This window comes from Cibotium barometz, chromosome 45, assembly GCF_041138505.1.
Source record: "Cibotium barometz isolate CiBa-2024 chromosome 45, ASM4113850v1, whole genome shotgun sequence".
NCBI lineage: Eukaryota > Viridiplantae > Streptophyta > Polypodiopsida > Cyatheales > Cibotiaceae > Cibotium > Cibotium barometz.
The window spans coordinates 40,066,898-40,087,839 of record NC_141090.1 but is presented as its reverse complement, the minus strand read 5'-3'; the positions used below and the strand labels follow the sequence as shown (position 1 = coordinate 40,087,839).

The 20,942-nt window shown below is 45.1% G+C and overlaps 1 protein-coding gene and 1 pseudogene across 3 annotated transcripts in view; both read left to right on the top strand.

The window, feature by feature from the left end:
• Positions 1-19,760, top strand: part of LOC147612752 (zinc finger CCCH domain-containing protein ZFN-like) — a 34,594-nt gene extending 14,834 nt beyond the window's left edge. For all 3 annotated transcript variants that reach the window (XM_086783319.1, XM_086783316.1, XM_086783318.1), the window contains exons 7-8: positions 18,646-18,957; positions 19,057-19,760. In XM_086783319.1, the coding sequence (XP_086639445.1) occupies positions 18,646-18,957; positions 19,057-19,371 (627 nt within the window). In that variant the 3' untranslated portion in view covers positions 19,372-19,760. The remainder of the gene's footprint in view (positions 1-18,645; positions 18,958-19,056) is intronic.
• LOC147612753 (uncharacterized) lies at positions 611-2,518 on the top strand (annotated as a pseudogene).
• Positions 19,761-20,942: the final 1,182 nt, after the last annotated feature.

The following is a 20,942-nucleotide window of genomic DNA, read 5'->3' as shown; positions in this document are numbered from 1 at the left end:
TATATGCATTGAGCGTATGTGCGTGTTCTCTCCAGTTACAGATTTTCTCTACAGGCTTCGACTCATGTATGCGATTGTGGTACACATTGCTCGTTTGTGAGCATTCTTAGGTCTCGTTTTGTGTGCATATGCTCTACGTGAGCAGATTTCAGTCTCACAGGTCTTTTGTTTGCGTTCCGGATTGGTAGACATTTTGAGCTTTGTTGCTCGCATGTATGTGACTGTGGATATATGCGCATGAGCTTGAGTTACGCTCAGAGACAGGTAGTGCGGTTTGGACACAGATTTGCAGAGGTTTATGCATGTATATTGAGTGTGGTTTGATGCGTATTGGATGCTCATGGTCTTGAGCTTACAGGCAGTTACTGGTTATTGGGTTTATAGCCGTTTTGCTGTCGGAACTCTGGCGAAATTTTTCCAGGAGTTTTATGCGCATTGGTTGATGCGATCCAGGTTGCGATTGCGATAGCACTCAAGGTTTACGTGCGGTGTTCTCTGCAGGTGGGAGATTAGTGCGTGTATGCATCAATACCGCACAGCGTGAGCTTGGTGATTAGCTTACGGGATTGCATGTCTCACGATTTTGCCTGCTAGTTGCTACGTTGTTCCCATGGCAGAGACAGGTGATCGATCAGATTGTCACCTCTCACAGATGCGCATGTTTGATGGGTCAGACTTTGCGGCATGGCGAGTGTATGCTGGATGCATTGACACAGCGAGGGTTGCATGGACCATTGAGTGGTGATGCAGGTAGACCTTCTAGTATGTCGGACGATCAGTGGTGGCAGGAGCTAGATAAGCTGGCATTATCTACGATCCGCTTGTTCCTTGTGGAGTCTATTTTTGCTCTTGTTATGCATGAGACGACTGCGAGAGCATTGTGGCAGAGATTACATGAGATGTATGATGGATCTGAGTCATCCAGGACTCATGTGAGATAGAGGCATTCACGTATACGTCGACAGGTTACATGTTGGCATTGTGGTCATACAGGGCACATTCGACGGCGTTGTTTTCGTTGTATGCGACAGCGTAGGAGACATGGTTGTCTCGGAGATGCAGTTAGCTCAGTTGATCTGACAGTTGAGGGAGCAGATGCAGTGTGTGAGTACACGAGTGACGGCGATGTCACATTTGCTTCGAGTTATGCACTAGATGTTGTTATGCATGAGGATCGTGCACTTCCTTCGCAGTGGTTGCTAGATGCAGATGCTACGTTTCATGTCACGTCATGTCGTGAGTGGTTTTGTAGCTATTCTAGTGGAATGCTTGGCAGTGTGCACTTGTCTCATGGTTCAGTGCATGACATAGTTGGTGCAGGAGACGTGAGACTGTCATTGTCGAGTTACCAAACTTGAGAGTGAGTTTGATCTCAGTTGGTCAGCTCAGAGATTGTGGATGCCAGATTTCGCTTCGAGAGCGATCTTTTACGATGCATTTGGGTTTGCTGGTCATTGCGAGAGGTGCCAGGGGTGGCATGCTTTACCCTATGCACGTGGATCAAGTACGAGACGGCATAGTCTCGATTGCATTACTGACATGTGAGGAGCGGAAGACGAGACGTGTCTCATTTGCAAGTACGCTCCAGTATGCGCAGGAGACTAAGCATGTAGCTGTGCAGGACATGTCAGTAGACTCTGTGGAGACAGAGGTAGAGCGAGAGTGCTCTAGTGAGTCACAGCAGGATGAGACGTTAGATATGGATGCTGAGACATTAGCTGTGATGCAGTCATTTCTTGAGATGCTCGAGATTGAGCATGATGCTGTGCAGGATATATCTGCAGGTGCAGAGGTAGAGCGGGATTGCTCTAGTGAGACACAGCAGTTGTCAAAGTTTGTGCATACAGAGGTAGAGCAGGTATGTTCCCTACAGACACAGATTGACAGGATTGACTTGACTGTTGATGCGGCATCTGTGACACAGTCTGACTTTGATATGCTCATGCTAGAGGCTGATATGGTCATGTCAGGACATGTGGGTCCAGTCCTTATGGATGTCAGGGAGGTGACGACCATCCCAGAGTCAGCTATTATGCAGTCATTCCTCACTATGTTTGACAGTGAGCATGAGGATTTTGTTGTGGAGGATTCGTCTTTGACTAGACACCTAGAGCAGCAGGCTTGCTCTGAGGTTGCACAGCAGGATTATGCGTCTTTTGTAGACACTCAGGAGATGCATGGGGTTGACATGCCTAGTCAACCAGAGATGCCTATTGCCAGGGACATTCATGTTGATGCATATTCAGTATGGCTAGCAGGTTTAGCTAGTGTTGCATCAGCATTTGGTGGTCTCATGTACGAGATGTTGATCTCGAGACCGGATTTAGCAGCTTCAGTGGGAGCATTTGCTATCAGTCTTTCGGTGTGACTGATACTGGCATAGCGCATGGGGGAGTTATGCAGGTATTGCATACATACTTGCAGGACGTGTGTGGTATGTCTGGTGGTGTATGGACTTACATGAGAGCAGGACAGCCGGATGCACACGATTATAGACCATCTTTGGGCATTGGATGAGTGTGGTTCTCACTCATCAGTCTTGTACATTAGTCATTAGACTAGGTTCTCTTATTCAGCGGCACATTCGCCTCTTAGTGGGAGGTTGTTGGGGTCAGAGGTGCATTGCCTTTGCCCGGCCGCCCATGCCTTGGGCGGGCGCCCACTGATGATTGTACCTTATACATATATATACTATAGTGTGTATAGGGGGTTGCCACTTTGAGGTCTCCCCACCCACATTCTGTGTGTTCCTCTTCTCCTTCATCTCCTCTCTCGCATAGCACAGCATCCGCGCACACCCCGAGGTCCCTTCACAAGCCACTACACCTTGCTCATTTCGAGTACTTGCTGTCATGGTACCCTCAGTTGGCACACTTTCTTCCAGAGTGCAGTGTGGATGGCCTCTACAATATCTCCTCCACGCGCCCTCCTATGACATTCTACTGCGAGATCTTCGTCCCCGATTATACTCCATTATTGTCGGTGCACAGCCCTTTGGCGGAACCAAACGAGGAAGTGGAGGCAGACGAAGTAACCTTCGAGGACGATCCCGAGGAAGTGGAGGACCCCGACTTCGAGTACGAGGATCCCGTTACTGCCTCTCCAGCAGTTGTTCCTTCCATCCTACATCTCGGGTGGAGCTTTCCTGCTTCACCTCAGTACTCTCTCTGAGTTCTCCAGATGTCGATTTCGCACGACAACGTGCCACCCGCCGATCCTCAGATGGAGGCCTTGCAGGTGACTTCTCTTCAACAACAGATGGAGGACCTGCAAAGGGCCCTTTTTGACGGTATGGCATCAATGCGATCACAAATGGAAGACATGCAACAACGGCACCAACACCAGCGCGAGAGATCCAGGAAGTCAGAGCGAGCGCGTCGATCGCGTTCACCGACTTCATCATCATCCTCGGTGGGCCAGGAAGATGATCCCTCAACTCCACCCGATGTGACCGCCGAGGTAGACAATGTTGAACTCAAACTTTTGTATAAATTAATGACCACAGCACAGACAAGAAAGATGGATATCAAGTTACCTGAGCTCTACAATGGCCGCCGCGATAAGGGGTTAATCGCGGCTCTACAAGATGGAGGTTTATTTCTCAAATACCGAATTGCCCGAAAATAAAAAGGTGGCATTGGCTAGTACCCTCTTGAAAGATACCGCCTTCCTTTGGTGGCGACGTAGGATTTCAGATGGCAAATCTACTCCAACGTGGGATAAACCCCGGTCTCAGCAGCTCCCAAGCTCGCAGGATGCTCAAGGCAAATCTGTCCTCCCATCCTCAATTGAGGCCTGTCCTCTCCGCCGCCTGAGTCAAATTGGCTCCGTGGTGGCCGCGTACATCTCAGAGTTTCAAAAATTGGCTCTCGAGATAGAGACACTCAGCCATAGTTACCACGGAACGTCGTTCCGCCTTCCTGAACGTCGGAACGCCGTTCCGGGCGAAGGCACGTTCCCGGAACGTCGGAACGTTCCGCAATTTTTTTTTTTTTTTTTTTTTTTGGGGGGGGGGGGGGTGTTTTGCTTGCAGAAATGTATGTTCATGTCTTGGGGGAGCAAATATTAGGAAGCATATTTGGCTATCCGTATACAAAAAGTTACATTTTTTTGTGTCATATGCTGACATGTCATATGACGTGGCGTTCCGCGACGTTCCCGATCCGCTCCCGTTCCCGTTCCCGCTCCCGTTCTAGCATCCGACGTTCCCGGAACGTTCCCGTTCCGTGGTAACTATGCACTCAGCTCCTCTGACCAGCTTCACAGCTTCATTGACGGGCTTGAACCCACAATCCAAGACGAAGTCCATAAGTATAATCTTGCCACCCTGGATGAAGCAATCTCGTATGTCCAGCGCATTAGTGATTACAAGCGTCCTCCTAGGAACTTTTCCTCTGGCGCCCGTTCTTACCAGCGGAATCGACCCAGCGTCCCAATCCTGGACAACCAAACTCTCAGCGACCATATTCTGGACAACAGTCCTTCCGGTCGCGCTTCTTCGGGCAAGCTCCTGCGTCAAACGCAGGATCCTGAACCGAATCCTCTGGCAGCAGAAACCGAGATCGGTCCCGACAGGACCGTTGCAGCAATGATCGGCGCAACTTCAAGCGAGAAACCACTTTAGGACAGCAAACCTCTTCATCGACTACCACTTCATCCCAACCTAGTCGTCTAGGCCTTTGTACAATTTGTTCTGGTGATCACCGGTGGTATGAACGTCCTCAGCGCCCTAAACCCTCCAACACTCGGCGCAATTCTCAGGTGGACAGTTGCCACCATGCTGATCATGACCCGCCTCCTGTGAAAGACAAAAACAAACAAATAGCTTGCTCTGTTCGCGTTTCTGAAGTTGTCAGTACCCTGATGCTTAATGGCCAAAGTACCAACCCTATTCTGGTGAATCTTTCCAAGCAGGTCCTTAGTCTTCTGGGTTTCATTGGCGACCATCCCATCAATGTGTTGGTGGATAGTGGCTGTTTCACTAATTTTGTGGGCACTTCTTTGGTTCACAAGCTTCGCCTATAGACCCGACATTTTGTGGATGCTTTTCAAGTAGAGCTTGCTGATGGTTCCTTCCTTAATTGTAACAAAAAGGTGAAACAACTTCAGTTCCAGATTCAAGATTACCAAGATCACCTTAATTTTTTAGTGATGCCGTTGTCACATTATGACATGATATTGGGACAATCTTGGCTGTATCGATATGATCTAGTGATCAGCTTTCGTTCTCATTCAATCCAGTTATACCATGATGGTCGAGAGCTGGAACTTCGTGGCCTTTTCAGTGCCAAACCCATCACTGTTGTTTCTGCCCTGCAAGTCAAACGTCTCGTCCGCAAACGTGACTGTACAACATCCTTGGTCATGTTACGGGAGATTGAAGCAGAAACTAGTGAGCAATCTCAAGCCTCGTCATCAACAACTGCTTACTTGGAGCAACCCTTCTTCAAGCCTTTTCAGGATCTGTTTCCGAATGATCTTCCGACGACATTGCCTCCTCGTCGTCCTGTGGATCACCCGATTGATCTTATCCGAGGTCAACCTCCTCCAACCCGAGCTCTATACCGTGTTTCTTACTGTGAATCTCAGGAGATACAAAGGCAATTACAGTAGTTGCTGGACAAAGGTCACATCCGCCCCAGCAAAAGTCCCTTTGGAGCACCGGTTTCGCTTGTCAAAAAGAAGGATGGATCAATGCGGCTTTGCATTGATTACCGTGCTCTCAACAAGCTGACAATCAAGAACAAATTCCCTTTGCCTCGCATCGATGAGTTGTTCGACTAGCTGCTTGGTGCAAAGGTGTTTTCCAAGATTGATTTGAAGTCCGGCTATCATCAAATTCGTATCCGTAATGGTGATGAATACAAGACAGCCTTTCGGACAAAATATGGCCATTATGAATTCTTGGTCATACCTTTTGGGTTAACCAATGCCCCGGCCACTTTCATGACCTTGATGAATGAAATTTTTGGGCTGTACTTGGACAAGTTTGTGATCGTTTATCTCGATGATATTCAGGTTTTTAGCCAATCTATGGTCAATCACACAAAGAGCATTTACAGATTGTCTTTGAAGTACTACGCACCAATGTGCTGTACATCAACAAGAAGAAGAGCGAATTTTTCAAGAACCATGTGGAATATCTTGGTCACATTATTTTTGCTAATGGGATTGCAGTAGATCCTAAGAAGATTCAAGCGATTGTGGATTGGCCTTTGCCTCTCACCATTTCAGATGTTCGATCTTTCTTGGGACTTGCCAACTTTTATCACAGCAAGGTGCATAGGTTTTCAGAGATTGCTGCCCCTTTGACAGAATTGACAAAGCTGGACAAACTTGAATGGTCTTCTGAAGCTGAGCAATCCTTCAATGATCTCAAGCATGCCTTGACGACAACGCCGGACTTGGCCATTGCAGATCCCACCCAGCCCTTTGATGTAATGACAGATGCCTCAGATCGTGCTTCTGGTGGAGTTTTGATGCAGAATGATCGTGTCATTGCTTTTGATAGCAGGAAGTTTTCAGCCATTCAAAGCAGGTATCCTGTGTATGGTAAAGGAGTTTTTGGCAATCGTGCATGCTTATCGGACTTGGAGACATTATCTTCTTGGAGCAGATTCAGTTGTACGTACAGATCATCAATCTCTGACGTACATTTTCACTCAGCCTGTAATGAACTCTCGACAAGGCCGATGGGTTGAATTCTTGGCTAATTTCCACATGACTATCCAGTATGTTCCTGGTCTTTAGAATGTGGTTGCAGATGCTTTGTGCCGCATGCCTCGAGCCACTAATTTTGCCATCACAGATGTGCAAATGGAAATCCTTGCTTGTTTCAAAAATGAGTATTTGACTGATAGAGATTTTGGAGATGCGCTCCGTGCTCTCAAATCTTCTAATTCCAGTCCTGCAGAAATGAACATGTTTGCAGCCTACACCATCATAGATGAATTGTTGTTCTTTTTTGATCGCATTTGTGTGCCTCACAATACTTCATTGCGGAAGATTCTCATTCAGGAGCATCATGAAGCTCCTTATGCTGCTCATCCTGGTATCAACAAAACATATCGGCTTTTGTCTGCTACATACTTCTGGCCTCAGATGCAGCAAGATGTTATCAAATTTGTCAAAGCTTGTCATTCGTGTCAGATAATGAAAGCCTCTCGACAACTTCCTCAAGAGTTACTTCAACCGTTGCTAGTTCCCAATGAGAGATGGGAAAGTATCAGTATGGATTTTATTACCACTTTGCCTTGTTCATCCAAAGGCAATGCTCAGATTCTTGTGGTGGTTGATCAATTTTCCAAAATGACGCATTTCATTCCTTGCAAGAAAGCTGCTTCAGCCCCAGATGTGGCGTCATTGTTCGTACAACATGTCTTCAAATTGCATGGTTTGCCAAAGACCATCATCTCTGATGACAGAGATCCAAAGTTCACTGGACATTTTTGGACGTCTTTGTTCAAATCTCTTGGCATGAAATTGTTGTTCAGTTCAGCCTATTATCCTCAAACAGATGGACAGAGTGAAAGAGTCAATCAGATTTTGGAAGAAATGATTCGACATTACATTCAATCCCGTTTGGCATCATGGGAAGATTATTTGCCACTCGTGGAATTTGCTTCTAATAATTCCCATCATTCAGCAATTGGATTAACTCCATTTCAAGCAGCATATGGGCATACTCCTGTTGTGCCTACAAACTTTGTTTTACAACACAAAGTGGCGTTGGCAGATCAGTTGGTTCAGGAGATGCAAGATGTGCTTGTGCAAGTTCGAGATAAATTGGTCCATGTGCAACAAAAATATCAAAACAGGCCAACAAGCATCGTCGACATGCAGATTTTCAAGGAGGAGTTTTGGTTTTGTTGTATGTGGCACCTCACCGCTACAAAACAGTGAAGTCAGTTTTTCCAAAGTTGCGACCTCGCTTCTATGGGCCTTTCAAGATTCTTAAGAAAAATTCAGTTGTTAGTTACAAGTTGGAACTTCCACCTTCATGGGGGAAGGTTCATCCGACTTTTCACATTTCTTGGCTCAAACAGTATGTTCAAGGAGATTCGCCTGTTCCAGATTTGTCTTCATATGTACCAGAAATTGAAGATGACCATATTATCCTTGTTCCAGAAGTAATTCTTGACGTGCGACAGAAGGAAACAAGAAGAAAGTTGACTACAGAATTTCTTGTGAAGTGGATGGATTTGGATGAGTCTGATTCCACTTGGCAAACAGATGAAGACATGCAGCAGTACCCTAATCTTTTTCAGGAATTCTTTGACAAACGGATGTCTATCATTTGACACATGGGTTTTATTTTAAATGGGAGGGAATGTCACGATTGTGACGTATGTATGTATCAGATTCTCTCTTCATTTCTGATTCCTGTTGCAGATGCAAAGAGTAACCAGCCAAGGGAACCCCTACCCTCGACTGGTTGCGACTCTTCGCCAAAGGATGTACCTTTTCATCGAATAGCCACATCCCTTCGACGAATGGTTGTATCCCTTGATGAATGGTTGTGCCTCTACATTGAATAGACACATCCCTTAGTCTAAAGTTGTATCCTTTCGTCTATGGTCATGTCCTTTCGTCAAAGGACATGCCTCTTCAAATGTGTCTCTTCATCTCCTATATAAGAGACCTATTGTACTGAGTTTAATCAATTCAATTCAATCTTCTCTCAAGTGTTCTCCTGAAGTCTCTTGTTCTCTAAGTTAAGTACTTAAGTAGTAATTAGTACACAATATGAGGGATTAACAACATAATCCTTACACACTGCCACGTGGTAGCACTTGTGCCATGTTAGCCGCCACTTCACACCACGTCACCTGGAAGCCGCCTCTGCCATGTCAGCCGTACATGCTGCGCTAGCTGTTGACGGGCTGCACTGGCTTCTACTTGGCTATGCTAGAAGGGCTGCTACGCTTGCAGCAGTGCTAGTTGGGTGCAATCAGGTGCCACGTGGCAACGCCACGTCACCTAGACGACTGTTGCAGGGTTTGTTACCCGGCTGTCCCCCTTGGCCACCCCTTTGCTCTCCCCAGTAAGAGAGAGATACCTAAAACACATACATGCAGATGTATAAACATATGAGCATGCACACACATGTACACACACACACTAAGCATGTATATGCATCCACACACGTGTCCAAACTTACACATGCATATACAGGTAAACATGATTAGTGAATGCTAAATAGGTTTAAAACATAATCACAATGCTTAAGAAAAAGAGAAAAAATACTTAATCTGTAACAATGGATACCCGATTGGACGGGAGCTTCCTGATGAGGCTGTTGAGCTCATGGTTGCAGATGACTCTTTGGGAGGCAGGATTGCGTATCTTGTGGTTTCTGCAGCATGCGACGGATCATGTACTCTTTTACACAAGAGGGGGATTGATGGATGGAGTCCGACTCCACGGTTGGAGTGACTCAGATTGGGGAGGAGATCCAGACACGAGGAGATCTACTTCAGGCCTAGGAGCAGTTTTATGGAGCAGTAAGAGGCTGTCATGTGCACAGTGTGTATCTACCGTGTGCTACATGCACGCAAGACTAGTTTCGAGGCTTGGGGAAGCTTGGAACTAGGCAGGCTGATTGACGAGTTGAGTTAGGGAAGTACTAACGGGCGGGCACCCAAGTATGGACGGGCGGATGCCCAAGTGTGGACGCCCGATGACCGGCCAAGAGCCTATAAAAGGGTGGCCAAGGTTAGTTATTGAGATATAGAGAGTCTCGCGAGTTTGTGAGAGCTCTATGGTCTTGGAGCCTGGATCTAGTGCAGACGTGCATTTGCTTTACGCAGCCGAGGCCGGCAGCAGTCTCGAGGCCCGCGAGGGCAGCTTCGTGGCGGTATGGGACGTCGCGAGGAGGAGATTGGTCGGTACGTCATCCTAGTTAGCTCAGCTCGTGGCTCGGTGGGGACAGCCAAGACTGTGGGCTTGCCGACGGTTGTCATGGTTGGGAGGTGAGTCAGGCCTGCACCCCCTTGTTGTTTGTTTGTTCGTTTGTTTGCAGGTTTTGAGTCTCGAACCAAGGACTGTCAAATCCCCACGGATCTCCTCGTGATCGTTCTCGGTTCGAGACTCGAATCCTGCAAACAAACGAACAAACAAACAACAAGGGGGTGCAGGCCTGACTCACCTCCCAACCATGACAACCGTGGGCAAGCCCAGTTTCTTGGCTGTCCCCATCGAGCCACGAGCTGAGCTAACTAGGATGACGTAACGACCAAACTCCTCCTCGCGACGTCCCATACCGCCACGAAGCTGCCCTCGCGGGCCTCGAGACTGCCGCTGGCCTCAGCTGCGTAAAGCAGGTGCACGTCTGCACTAGATCCAGGCTCCAAGACCATAGAGCTCTCACAAACTCGCGAGATTCTCTATATCCCAATAACTAACCTTGGCCACCCTTTTATAGGCTCTTGGCCGGTCATCGGGCGTCCACACTTGGGCGCCCGTCCGTCCATACTTGGGTGCCCGCCCGTTAGTATATCCCTAACTCATCTCGTCAATCAGCCTGCCTAGTTCCAAGCTTCCCCAAGCCTCGAAACTAGTCTTGCGTGCGTGTAGCACACGGTAGATACACACTGTGTACATGACATAGTCATCGAGTCTTGGTCAATCAATGAGCTCCCGTCCTGGATCTTCTGCCAAAATGGACCAAAATAACTATCAGTCTTGCAAAGCCCTCTCAATGACTGAAATAAGTCAGTAGAAATCTCGGTGAACGACAAAGTATTCACCTCTCTAATCCGACTAAGCGCATCTGCAATACTATTCATGGACCCTTTCCGATAACGGATCTCAAAATCAAAATCTTGCATTAACTCTGCCCAACGAGCTTTCCTGCCTCTCAAATCATCCGCATCACACACATACTTGATTGACTGATGATCAGTCAATACCACAAACTTGGAGCCATATAAATAATATCTCCAAACCTTGAGAGCATGAATCACAGCATAAAGCTCCTTCTCAAGAGTTGGCCAACGAGATTGAGTGTCGTCTAGCTTTTTACTTTCAAAAGCAACCGGTCTACCATCTTGAAATAAAGCAGCCCCGATAGCATAGTCACTGGCATCAGTTTCAAGAACATAAGGCCGACTAGGATCATCCGATCAGGCAATGCTAAGATAGGTGCTTCCTTGACTTTATCTTTCAAAAGACTGAAGGCCATATCCAAATCGTTATTCCAAGTGATAGGCTGATTTGACTTACGTCCACGACCTTTCAATAAGTCAGTCATCGGTAGTGTGAGCTAAGAGTACTCCCGTAAAGATTTCCGAAGAAAAACAACAAAACGGAGAAAAGAACGAAGTTGTTTCACTGTTCGCGGTATAGGCCTGTCCAGAACCTTCTGAACTCGGTCATAGTCAATGCTCAATCCATCTCTAGTGATCTTGTGTCCCAAGTAAATGATGTCGGTCATAAAGAACTCACATTTACTTAACTTAGCATACAGTCGATTCTGTCTTAAAATAGATAAGACAATCGTGAGGTGTCTGACATGATCCTCAAGAGTACGACTATAAATCAAAATATCATCGAGGAACACCACCACAAATTTTCCCAAATGTTCATGAAAAAGATCGTTCATCATTTGCTGGAAAGTGGCTGGAGCATTGGTTAACCCAGAATGTGAATTTTATGGCCATTCACTTCTCCATAAACTCGGAGAAGATCATGCAAGCCAAATACTTTAGAATTGAACAGACAATCATAACAAGTACTAGGGCGAGAAAGTACAGTAATTGACGTACCTGTCAAAGACAACTGGTTAGCTGCCTTTGGCTTGGGTCCTGCGTTTGTCTTGGTATCCTTTTGCTTTGGGCACTCGTTACGCATGTGTCCTTTTTCTTCGCAGATAAAACAACGTCCTTCCTTCTTGAGCTTTAAAGCCCTAAGGAGTCGTTTCTTCTTTGTTGGTGTCGAATTGGAACTCTTCGAAGGTTGGTCCGAAGACTTTCCTTCTGTCATGTTAGCCATAGGTACGGAGAACTTTCTTTTATGCTTGTTCCCCTGCTCGGTAACGGGTTTCGACTTGGAAGAGACCATCGTATCATCATAGATACGAGCTGAATGAATGGCCTCGTCCAAAGTTTTACATTTGTTATTTTTAACCTGTAATCGGTACGAGTCTGGTGAACCAGCTACGAAAAACCCCAACAGAGTAGTGGGATCCATCTTTGTAGCTTTCATCTGCAAGTCACGAAACTTCTGGAGGTAGACCTCATAAGTGAGGTGTTGCGAGGTCATGGTCAAAGCTGAAAACCGGGCAACAACATCATAATCATCCTCTTTTTTGAGGAATTCTTTCTTGAAGACGTCTTCAAATTGTGCCCAAGTCGTTGGCTTAGGGTTGAGTTCCTTCCACCAAAGCAAAGCTTTGCCGAACAGGAAACCTGCTGCTAACTGGATCCTCTTTCCATCATCATATGGATGAAACTGAAAGTGAACTTGCCACTTGTGTAGCGTGTAGCCACATGTCCACGATCTCCTTGGTGCGTTGCTTTTGCTCGTCCCCGAACGGTTCCGGAGTAATGTTGGGGCCTAAAGCTGAAGCCAAGGTATCCATACCCGAGAAAGTAGAGAGGGTAGTGGTCAATAGAGCGATGGAGTTCTGCAAAGCTTGCATCTGGGCTGCGATTTGTGCCTGATGTTCCGTCGAAGAAGCTTCGAGAGCTACTTTGAACTCTTGGAAATCTGATTTTGACACCAAATCGTCAAAAAGATCGACATCGGTACCTTCCGTAGCCGGCAAGCCTTCGCGTTCCACAAGGGGCTCCAACTCCGATTCTTGGGTCGACATCATGAAGAGGGTACGCGGAGAGAAAATTCGGTCTTTGCACAAGGAAAGTGCAAGGGAACTTGAGAGCTTGAGAGCTTGAAAACTTGAGAGATGTGTGGCAAGAAGCCCACTTGAGGGAGTTTATAAAGGTTTCCCAAAAGCGAAAAATCTCCAAAAGCTAGGCTTAGCTTTTGCTTTGCTTTTGCGTTTTTTTTTTCTTGAATATATATATATATATATATATATATATATATATATATATATATATATATGAAATATATATATATATATGGATATATATATTCTATATTCTTAAAAAAAAATAAACACTTTGAAACCTTGGAGGAGTTTTTAAACCTTTAAAAAAAAATTTAAAACTAAAAAAAAGACGAAAGCTTAAAAAAAACGTGCTTTCCTTGCTTTTTTTTTTCTCTCCCCCTGGATTAGCGTCGTCGGTTGGTTGCAGCTGCCGTTGCTTGAAGTGGTGTAGCCTGCGCATCATGGCAGCGTGCCTGGGCGTCGGCCTGGCCTGGCCTAGGCGTTGCCTGGGCTGGCTACGCAGCCTGGCCGCCTGGCATAGGCGCTGCCTGGGCTGGCTGCGCAGGCCTGGCAGGCCTGGCCGCCTGTAGCTGTGAGTAGCCCCAACGCCTACGACACACACGGCCAGTACAGCAGTACTCGGCCAGCAAACACAGCGACGACGACGCTCTCTCTCGCTCTCTCTCTCTCTCTTGCGCCAAAAAACAACGAACATGCTTTTTCTGTTTTCTCTCCCTGCAGTTCATGCGACTGCTCTTCTCTTCTTTGCAAAGCTAACACGACAGAAGGAAAGTCTTCGGACCAACCTTCGAAGAGTTCAAGTTCGACACCAGCGAAGAAGAAACGACTCCTTAGGGCTTTGAAGCTCAAGAAGGAAGGACGTTGTTTTATCTGCGAAGAAAAAGGACACATGCGTAACGAGTGCCCAAAGCAAAAGGGTACCAAGACAAACGCAGGACCCAAGCCAAAGGCAGCTAACCAGTTGTCTTTGACAAGTACGTCAATTACTGTACTTTCTCGCCCTAGTACTTGTTCTGATTGTCTGTTCAATTCTAAAGTATTTGGCTTGCATGATCTTCTCCGAGTTTATGGAGAAGTGAATGGCCATAAAATTCACACTCTTTTAGACCCTGGCAGTTCACATAATTTTATTAACTACAAACTTGTGCAGAAATTGAGTCTTGATACGACACTCTGCGACCATTACTATGAGGTACGCCTACCTGTGGGAAGGCAAGTTTGGGATTACAAGGTGGAGATGCTTCCAATCCAGATTCAGGACTACAAAGATACTCTGGAATGCTATGTAATGCATCTGGAAAATGTAGACTTGTTATTAGGGATTGAGTGGTTTAAGACTCTTGAAGTCCAGATAGATTGGTCTAGTCATATTTTTTCTTTTCAGCATAAGGACACCAAGTATAGTATTTTAGGTGATTGTATTCATCCCTCTCAGGGACCTCTTGTAAATACAATTGATTTTGGAAATATGTATACCGCTTTCCATTGTGTATTGATTCCACTTTCTTCTTTTCTCATCCCTTCCATGGATGTGAATGAATTAAGTATGTTTGAAAGTAAAGAATTACAGAAGATACTTGATTCGTTTCAAGATGTATTCCCTAAGGAACTGCCATCGGGTTTACCACCTGAACGGGCAGTAGATCATCGTATTGACTTGATCCCTTGTGCCCATCCTGTCAGTATTCCACCTTACAGAATGAGCCAAGTTGAGGAAGATGAGTTGGCTAAACAACTTGAAGATTATTTGAGGATGGGCCAGATCCATCCAAGTAAATCACCTTGGGGTGCACCTGTGTTGCTTAGGAGAAAGAAGGACAATACTTGGAGAATGTGTATAGATTACAAGAGATTGAACAAGCTGACCATTAAGAACCGTTATCCTCTCCCTAGATCAGATGACCTGATTGACCGGTTAGCAGGAGCGAAATATTTCACGAAGATAGATTTACGTACTGGCTATCACCATATACGTAATGAGCTTGGTCAATCAATGAGCTCCCTTCCTGGATCTTCTGCCAAAATGGACCAAAATAACTATCACTCTTGCAAAGCCCTCTCAATGACTGAAATAAGTTAGTGGAAATCTCGGTGAACGACAAAGTATTCACTTCTCTAATCCGACTAAGCGCATCTGCAATACTATTCATGGACCCTTTCCGATAACGGATCTCAAAATCAAAATCTTGCATTAACTCTGCCCAACGAGCTTTCCTGCCTCTCAAATCATCCGCATCACACACATACTTGATTGACTGATGATCAGTCAATACCACAAACTTGGAGCCATATAAATAATGTCTCCAAACCTTGAGAGCATGAATCACAGCATAAAGCTCCTTCTCAAGAGTTGGCCAACGAGATTGAGTGTCGTCTAGCTTTTTACTTTCAAATACAACCGGTCTACCATCTTGAAATAGAGTAGCCCTGATAGCATAGTCACTGGCATCAGTTTTAAGAACATAAGGCCGACTAGGATCAGGTAATGCTAAGATAGGTGCTTCCTTGACTTTATCTTTCAAAAGACTGAAGGCCATATCCAAATCGTTATTCCAAGTGATAGGTTGATTTGACTTACGTCCGCGACCTTTCAATAAGTCGGTCATCGGTAGTGTGAGCTGAGAGTACTCCCGTACAGATTTCCAAAGAAAAACAACAAAGCCGAGAAAATAACGAAGTTGTTTCACTGTTCGCGGTATAGGTTAGTCCAGAACCTTCTAAACTTGGTCATAGTCAATGCTCAATCCATCTCTAGTGATCATGTCCCAAGTAAATGATGTCGGTCATAAAGAACTCACATTTACTTAACTTAGCATACAGTCGATTCTGTCTTAAAATAGATAAGACAATCGTGAGGTGTCTGACATGATCCTTAAGAGTACGACTATATATCAAAATATCATCGAGGAACACCACCACAAATTTTTCCAAATGTTCACGAAAAAGATCGTTCATCATTTGCTGGAAAGTGGTTGGAGCATTGGTTAACCCAAAAGGTAATATGAGAAACTCGTAATGGCCATACCTAGTCCGAAAGGCGGTTCTTTCGACATGCCTTTCATGAATACGTATCTGGTGATAGCCAGTACGTAAATCTATCTTCGTGAAATATTTCGCTCCTGCTAATCGGTCAATCAGGTCATCTGATCTAGGGAGAGGATAACGGTTCTTAATGGTTAGCTTGTTCAATCTCTTGTAATCTATACACATTCTCCAGGTGTTGTCCTTCTTTCTCCTAAACAACACAGGTGCATCCCAAGGTGATTTACTTGGACGGATCTGGCCCATCCTTAAATAATCTTCGAGTTGTTTAGCCAACTCATCTTTCTTAGCTTGGCTCATCCTGTAAGGTGGAACACTGACGGGATGAGTACCAGGGATCAAGTCAATACGATGATCTACTGCCCATTCAGGTGGTAAACCCGATGGCAGTTCCTTAGGAAATACATCTTGAAACGAATCAAGTATCTTCTGTAATTCTTTGCTTTCAAATACACTTAATTCATTGACATCCATGGAAGGTATAAGAAATGAAGAAAGTGGAATCAAGACACAATGGAAAGCGGTATACAAAGAAGAATCCATTATATTTCCAAAATCAATTGTATTTACAAGAGGTCCTTGAGAGGGATGAATACAATCACCTAAAATACTATACTTGGTGTCCCTATGCTGAAAAGAAAAAATATGACTAGACCAATCTATCTGGACTTCAAGAGTCTTAAACCACTCAATCCCTAATAACAAGTCTACATTTTCCAGATGCATTACATAGCATTCCAGAGTATCTTTGTAGTCCTGAATCTGGATTGAAAGCATCTCCACCTTGCGATCCCAAACTTGCCTTCCTGCAGGTAGGCGTACCTCATAGGTATGGTCGCTGAGTGTCGTATCAAGACTCAATTTTTGCAGAGGCCCGCGAGGGCAGCTTTGTGGCGGTATGGGACGTCGCGAGGAGGAGATTGGTCGGTACGTCATCCTAGTTAGCTCAGCTCGTGGCTCGGTGGGGACAGCCAAGACTGTGGGCTTGCCCACGGCCGTCATGGTTGGGAGGTGAGTCAGGCCTGCACCCCCTTGTTTGTTTGTTCGTTTGTTTGCAGGTTTCGAGTCTTGAACCAAGATCGATCACGAGGAGATCCGTGGGGATTTGACAAAGGCAGTCATCTTTTGCCTTGTTGTCGACAAAGGCAGAGTACGGGTTGCTTGTGGTGTTGCTTGTGAGGTGGTGAGGTTGCATGGTAGGATTGGGCTTCCACTGGAGGAACCCACGGTCATCCAGAATCACTTTGTTTGTGAACAAATCGTTGCTGATGACATCTTGTTGGAGTTCTGTTCGACGGAGGAAAGTATGGTGGACCTCTTCACGAAGTCGCTATCTCAGGATTTGCTCAAGTGGCACTCCAGCTCCCTGTGGTTGGTTTCACAGCCAGGAGTTGAGAAGGGGTGTTAGAAGTCATCTCCTATCTTTACCTAGACACCAGGGCCTTTGTTGTGGGTGTTTTTGTAGGTGTTTTCTCATTTTTCCTTGCTCCCCGTATTTTTCCCCCATTTTTTCCCATTTTTCTGTGGCTTGGGAGGCAGCCTTGTGGTGGCAGGAGGACATTTGTCTTGGCCGACTGCATCTGTGAGTTGATTGGTGCTGGCCGACTGTACTTGCAGAAGTTGTGGACCTTTTTCCATGCTGGCCGACTCAGCACACCTGGCCGACTGGGTGATTTTTCTAGTCGTGGTGGACATGGTCTTGTCAGCTGTCCTAGAGCAGGCCGACTGCTGATTGGGGGCCATATAAAATGGCCCCACAGCCCTTGCCACTTATTGTCTTGTAGTGTGTTGTATTCCGGGATCTTCTTGTGTATATAGAGCAGAGTTACACGCCTCTATCTCTCTACTTCACTTGTGCTGTTTTTCTGCACTGTGTTTGCTCTCGTGTTCCCAGATTTGGTCATCATCTCCGCTGCGTATTCTGACAGATGTGACGGGACCAAATAGACTGTTTATATCTTTTCATCTTCCACATTATCACCATATTTGGGGTAACTAGCACCTCTTTCACCCTCTTGCACCACCAATCTTCCATGTGAGATTTCAAATGCAAAAGTTCGAGGTGTCTACTCTTTATACCAATATTTGACCAAATGTGGAGAGGATTGCTGAGCTCCTTCACTAGCTATCCTTGATGCACAAAGTTCTTCCACCAGTTTGGTTCAAATGCAGCTCCTATTTTCATTGTATGGTCTTGATTCCCAAACCATGCACGTCAATGTTGGGCACACATGGCAGCAACATGGTTCGTAAGATTATTATTCAGGCACATGAATCCCCAAGCATCCAAAGTCCATGTAGAGGTTTTGAAGCATAAAAAATGGACACGGCATGTGTGCAACGCCTATTTCAAGAAAAAGAGGCCATGCTTGATTCTTGAGTGTCAGGTTCTAAAGATTCAGGGTCTGGGTGTCTAATGACAAGAAATTTAACCACTTGAAGAGCTGGCAGGCTTTATGAAAGGAGTAATCAAGGTTGCAATATGAGCCTGAGACATGCATGGGACCAAGAAGTCCATAGCAACAGCATTGCTCAAGCGTCGAGAATGAGTGAAGCATTTCCTGTAGTCAAGTGTGCATGCATGTACTCTGCTCAACATCTAAAGATGATCTCTGTAAACCCATTCAAAGGTAGGCTAGTACTGTTGTCCCTTCTGTGCTGCACGTGTGCATGCATCATGGCTTCAAATAACTGGCCTTCTTTCTCCTTGTGTGATATACTGTTTGCACTGAAATGATATGCTATTGCAGGGTCCAATCAGTCCAATAACACCTCTGGATGGAGTGGATCAAAGTCCAAAGGCTAAAATTGTTTTTGGTACGTCTGTACAAAAAGCTGATGTAGCAGGTGCATGGTCTAAAAGCAGCAGGGCATCGTCGCCACCATCCGTACATGAAGATGAGTTTCCTGAGAGGGAGGGACAGCCAGAGTGTCAATACTACCTCAAAACAGGAGACTGTAAATTCGGCCCCTCTTGTAAATTCCATCATCCTAGAGACCGGGCAGCTACAGCATTACCATTGAGCTCCACCTCAAGTGTTATTGGCCTTCCACTTCGTCCTGTAAGACTTGTTTCCGAATTGAGTGCTTTCTTTTTTACTTTATCTTGCTTTATGACCGTATTTTTTACACCTATGTTTGTATATTATGGCCATGTTCAGGGACAACCACAATGTAGTTTCTATCTGCGGTATGGTATCTGTAAGTTCGGATCTGTGTGCAAGTTTGATCATCCGGTTGTTACACCAGTGTACAATGCTTTTCCTTCATCTGTGTTCGATATGACGGCGGGTCTGAATGGTAGAAGCCCGCTGTCGGTGCCGTTTGCCGCCATCATGGTATCATCGCCAGAGATATTGCGTGCAGTGGAGCATGCCACTGAGTTATCAGCAGCAAAAGAAAGTTCAGGATCTGGTTCATGTGTGGCCAACCCAACAGCCTCTCCACCTCAAGATGCTGAAGACCACGAAGGTTGAAAATTGCAACCAATCTATGACTCTTTGTCTTTGGACATCACAAAACTGCAAATTTTGTCATCATTGGAACTCATCTTTTGCTTCAGTCATGTGAGAAGGGTTACTTTCTTGTGTTAATGACCGCCCACATCTTATACACACACTGGCTGATTACACATACTCCCCCTCATATGTCCCATGGGTAGGGACAAAGATTCCCTCTCCACAGCAACCCAGTGGCAGTTAACAGCAGAGATGAGCCTTGCCGACAGGCGGGGGGGTATATTGTGTAACCAGCTTGACACTCCTTGGCTGACGTCAACATTCAGCAAGAGATCTGAAATCCATGCTTTTTACATCCTATGAATGTGGGGTGAAGTTCACACATTTAATTAATACAAGGGTTAATAGGTCTTGGTGTGAATCACAAGGAGACTATAGCCTTCTAGAATGTAGACCACCCCTTGCTTGCACACACATACATATATCTATACATACATACATATATCTATACATGCAAAGTTCTAGCCCCAACATCTTTTATAAATATAACACATATATATAATAGGTGTTGGGGCATGAACTAGTGCACCCTTCTCAGCAGCTCAGCTTTAATGAGAATGCTTTGGTAGCTTGTGGTAATTAAACTTAATTCTTGGCTACAAGCCAAAGAAAGGTTACTCAAACCAAAAGGCAGGGAGATCTTAATGTTATGGTTTACACAATTTCTTGCAAGATTACTAAAAAAATAAGGGAGGCTTACCTTAATTTGTGGTGAGGACTTATTGAAGACTCCAAGCTCTTTTAGCTAGTGTTAGCTTCTTCTCTTCTTAATCTCTCCTTGGTGTTATCTCAAGGATTTCTGTGTACTACACCCAAAAGGGCTCTCACACATATTACTCTCAAATTCTCTCTTATAAGACGGGTGCACAAGAAAACAAATGGACGAAGAAGACTCAATTGGAACAAAGGGGATTGTGTTTTTTATTATGAGAAAAAGCTACTTATATACATATGGTCCTTATTTGCATGTGGGTGTTCGAAAACTTATTGTAAGCTTTGTCATTTGTTAATAATGGGATACCTGTTATACTCATTGGTTGGCATATGTCCAAGATAGTGTCTGTGCTTTGATCGAAAGTCGTCGGTTTCTCAAAAGGGGCTTCTTGCTATGGTGAATTGGGTACAATTGTCGGCATTACTTCTAGCAACTTCTCGGGATCTAGAGTGTTAGTGGGAAAATCAAAAATTAAGAAAGAAGAATGATTATTATCTCTTGGATTGTTAGCATTGTCTCCCTCTTCAGCGTCTATATTTTCTTAAGCTAGAGAAATTATGGGTCTATGGATTGGGTAAGTGTGTTTCTTTTGATTCTCTGTTTTCTTTGTCTTCATTTGCGTTTGGTAATTGTAGTTTTATGGAGATGAATGTATCATGTATGTGTAGATCTTCCTCTTCAAAAAATGTGGGATATTTACTATGCTCTTTGATCAAAATCATACACTAAACTAGATCTTAAGATTGTTAGATGTGTAGTAATGATGGCAAATATCTTAAGAATATTGTATGGATTATACATGGAGCTATTGTGT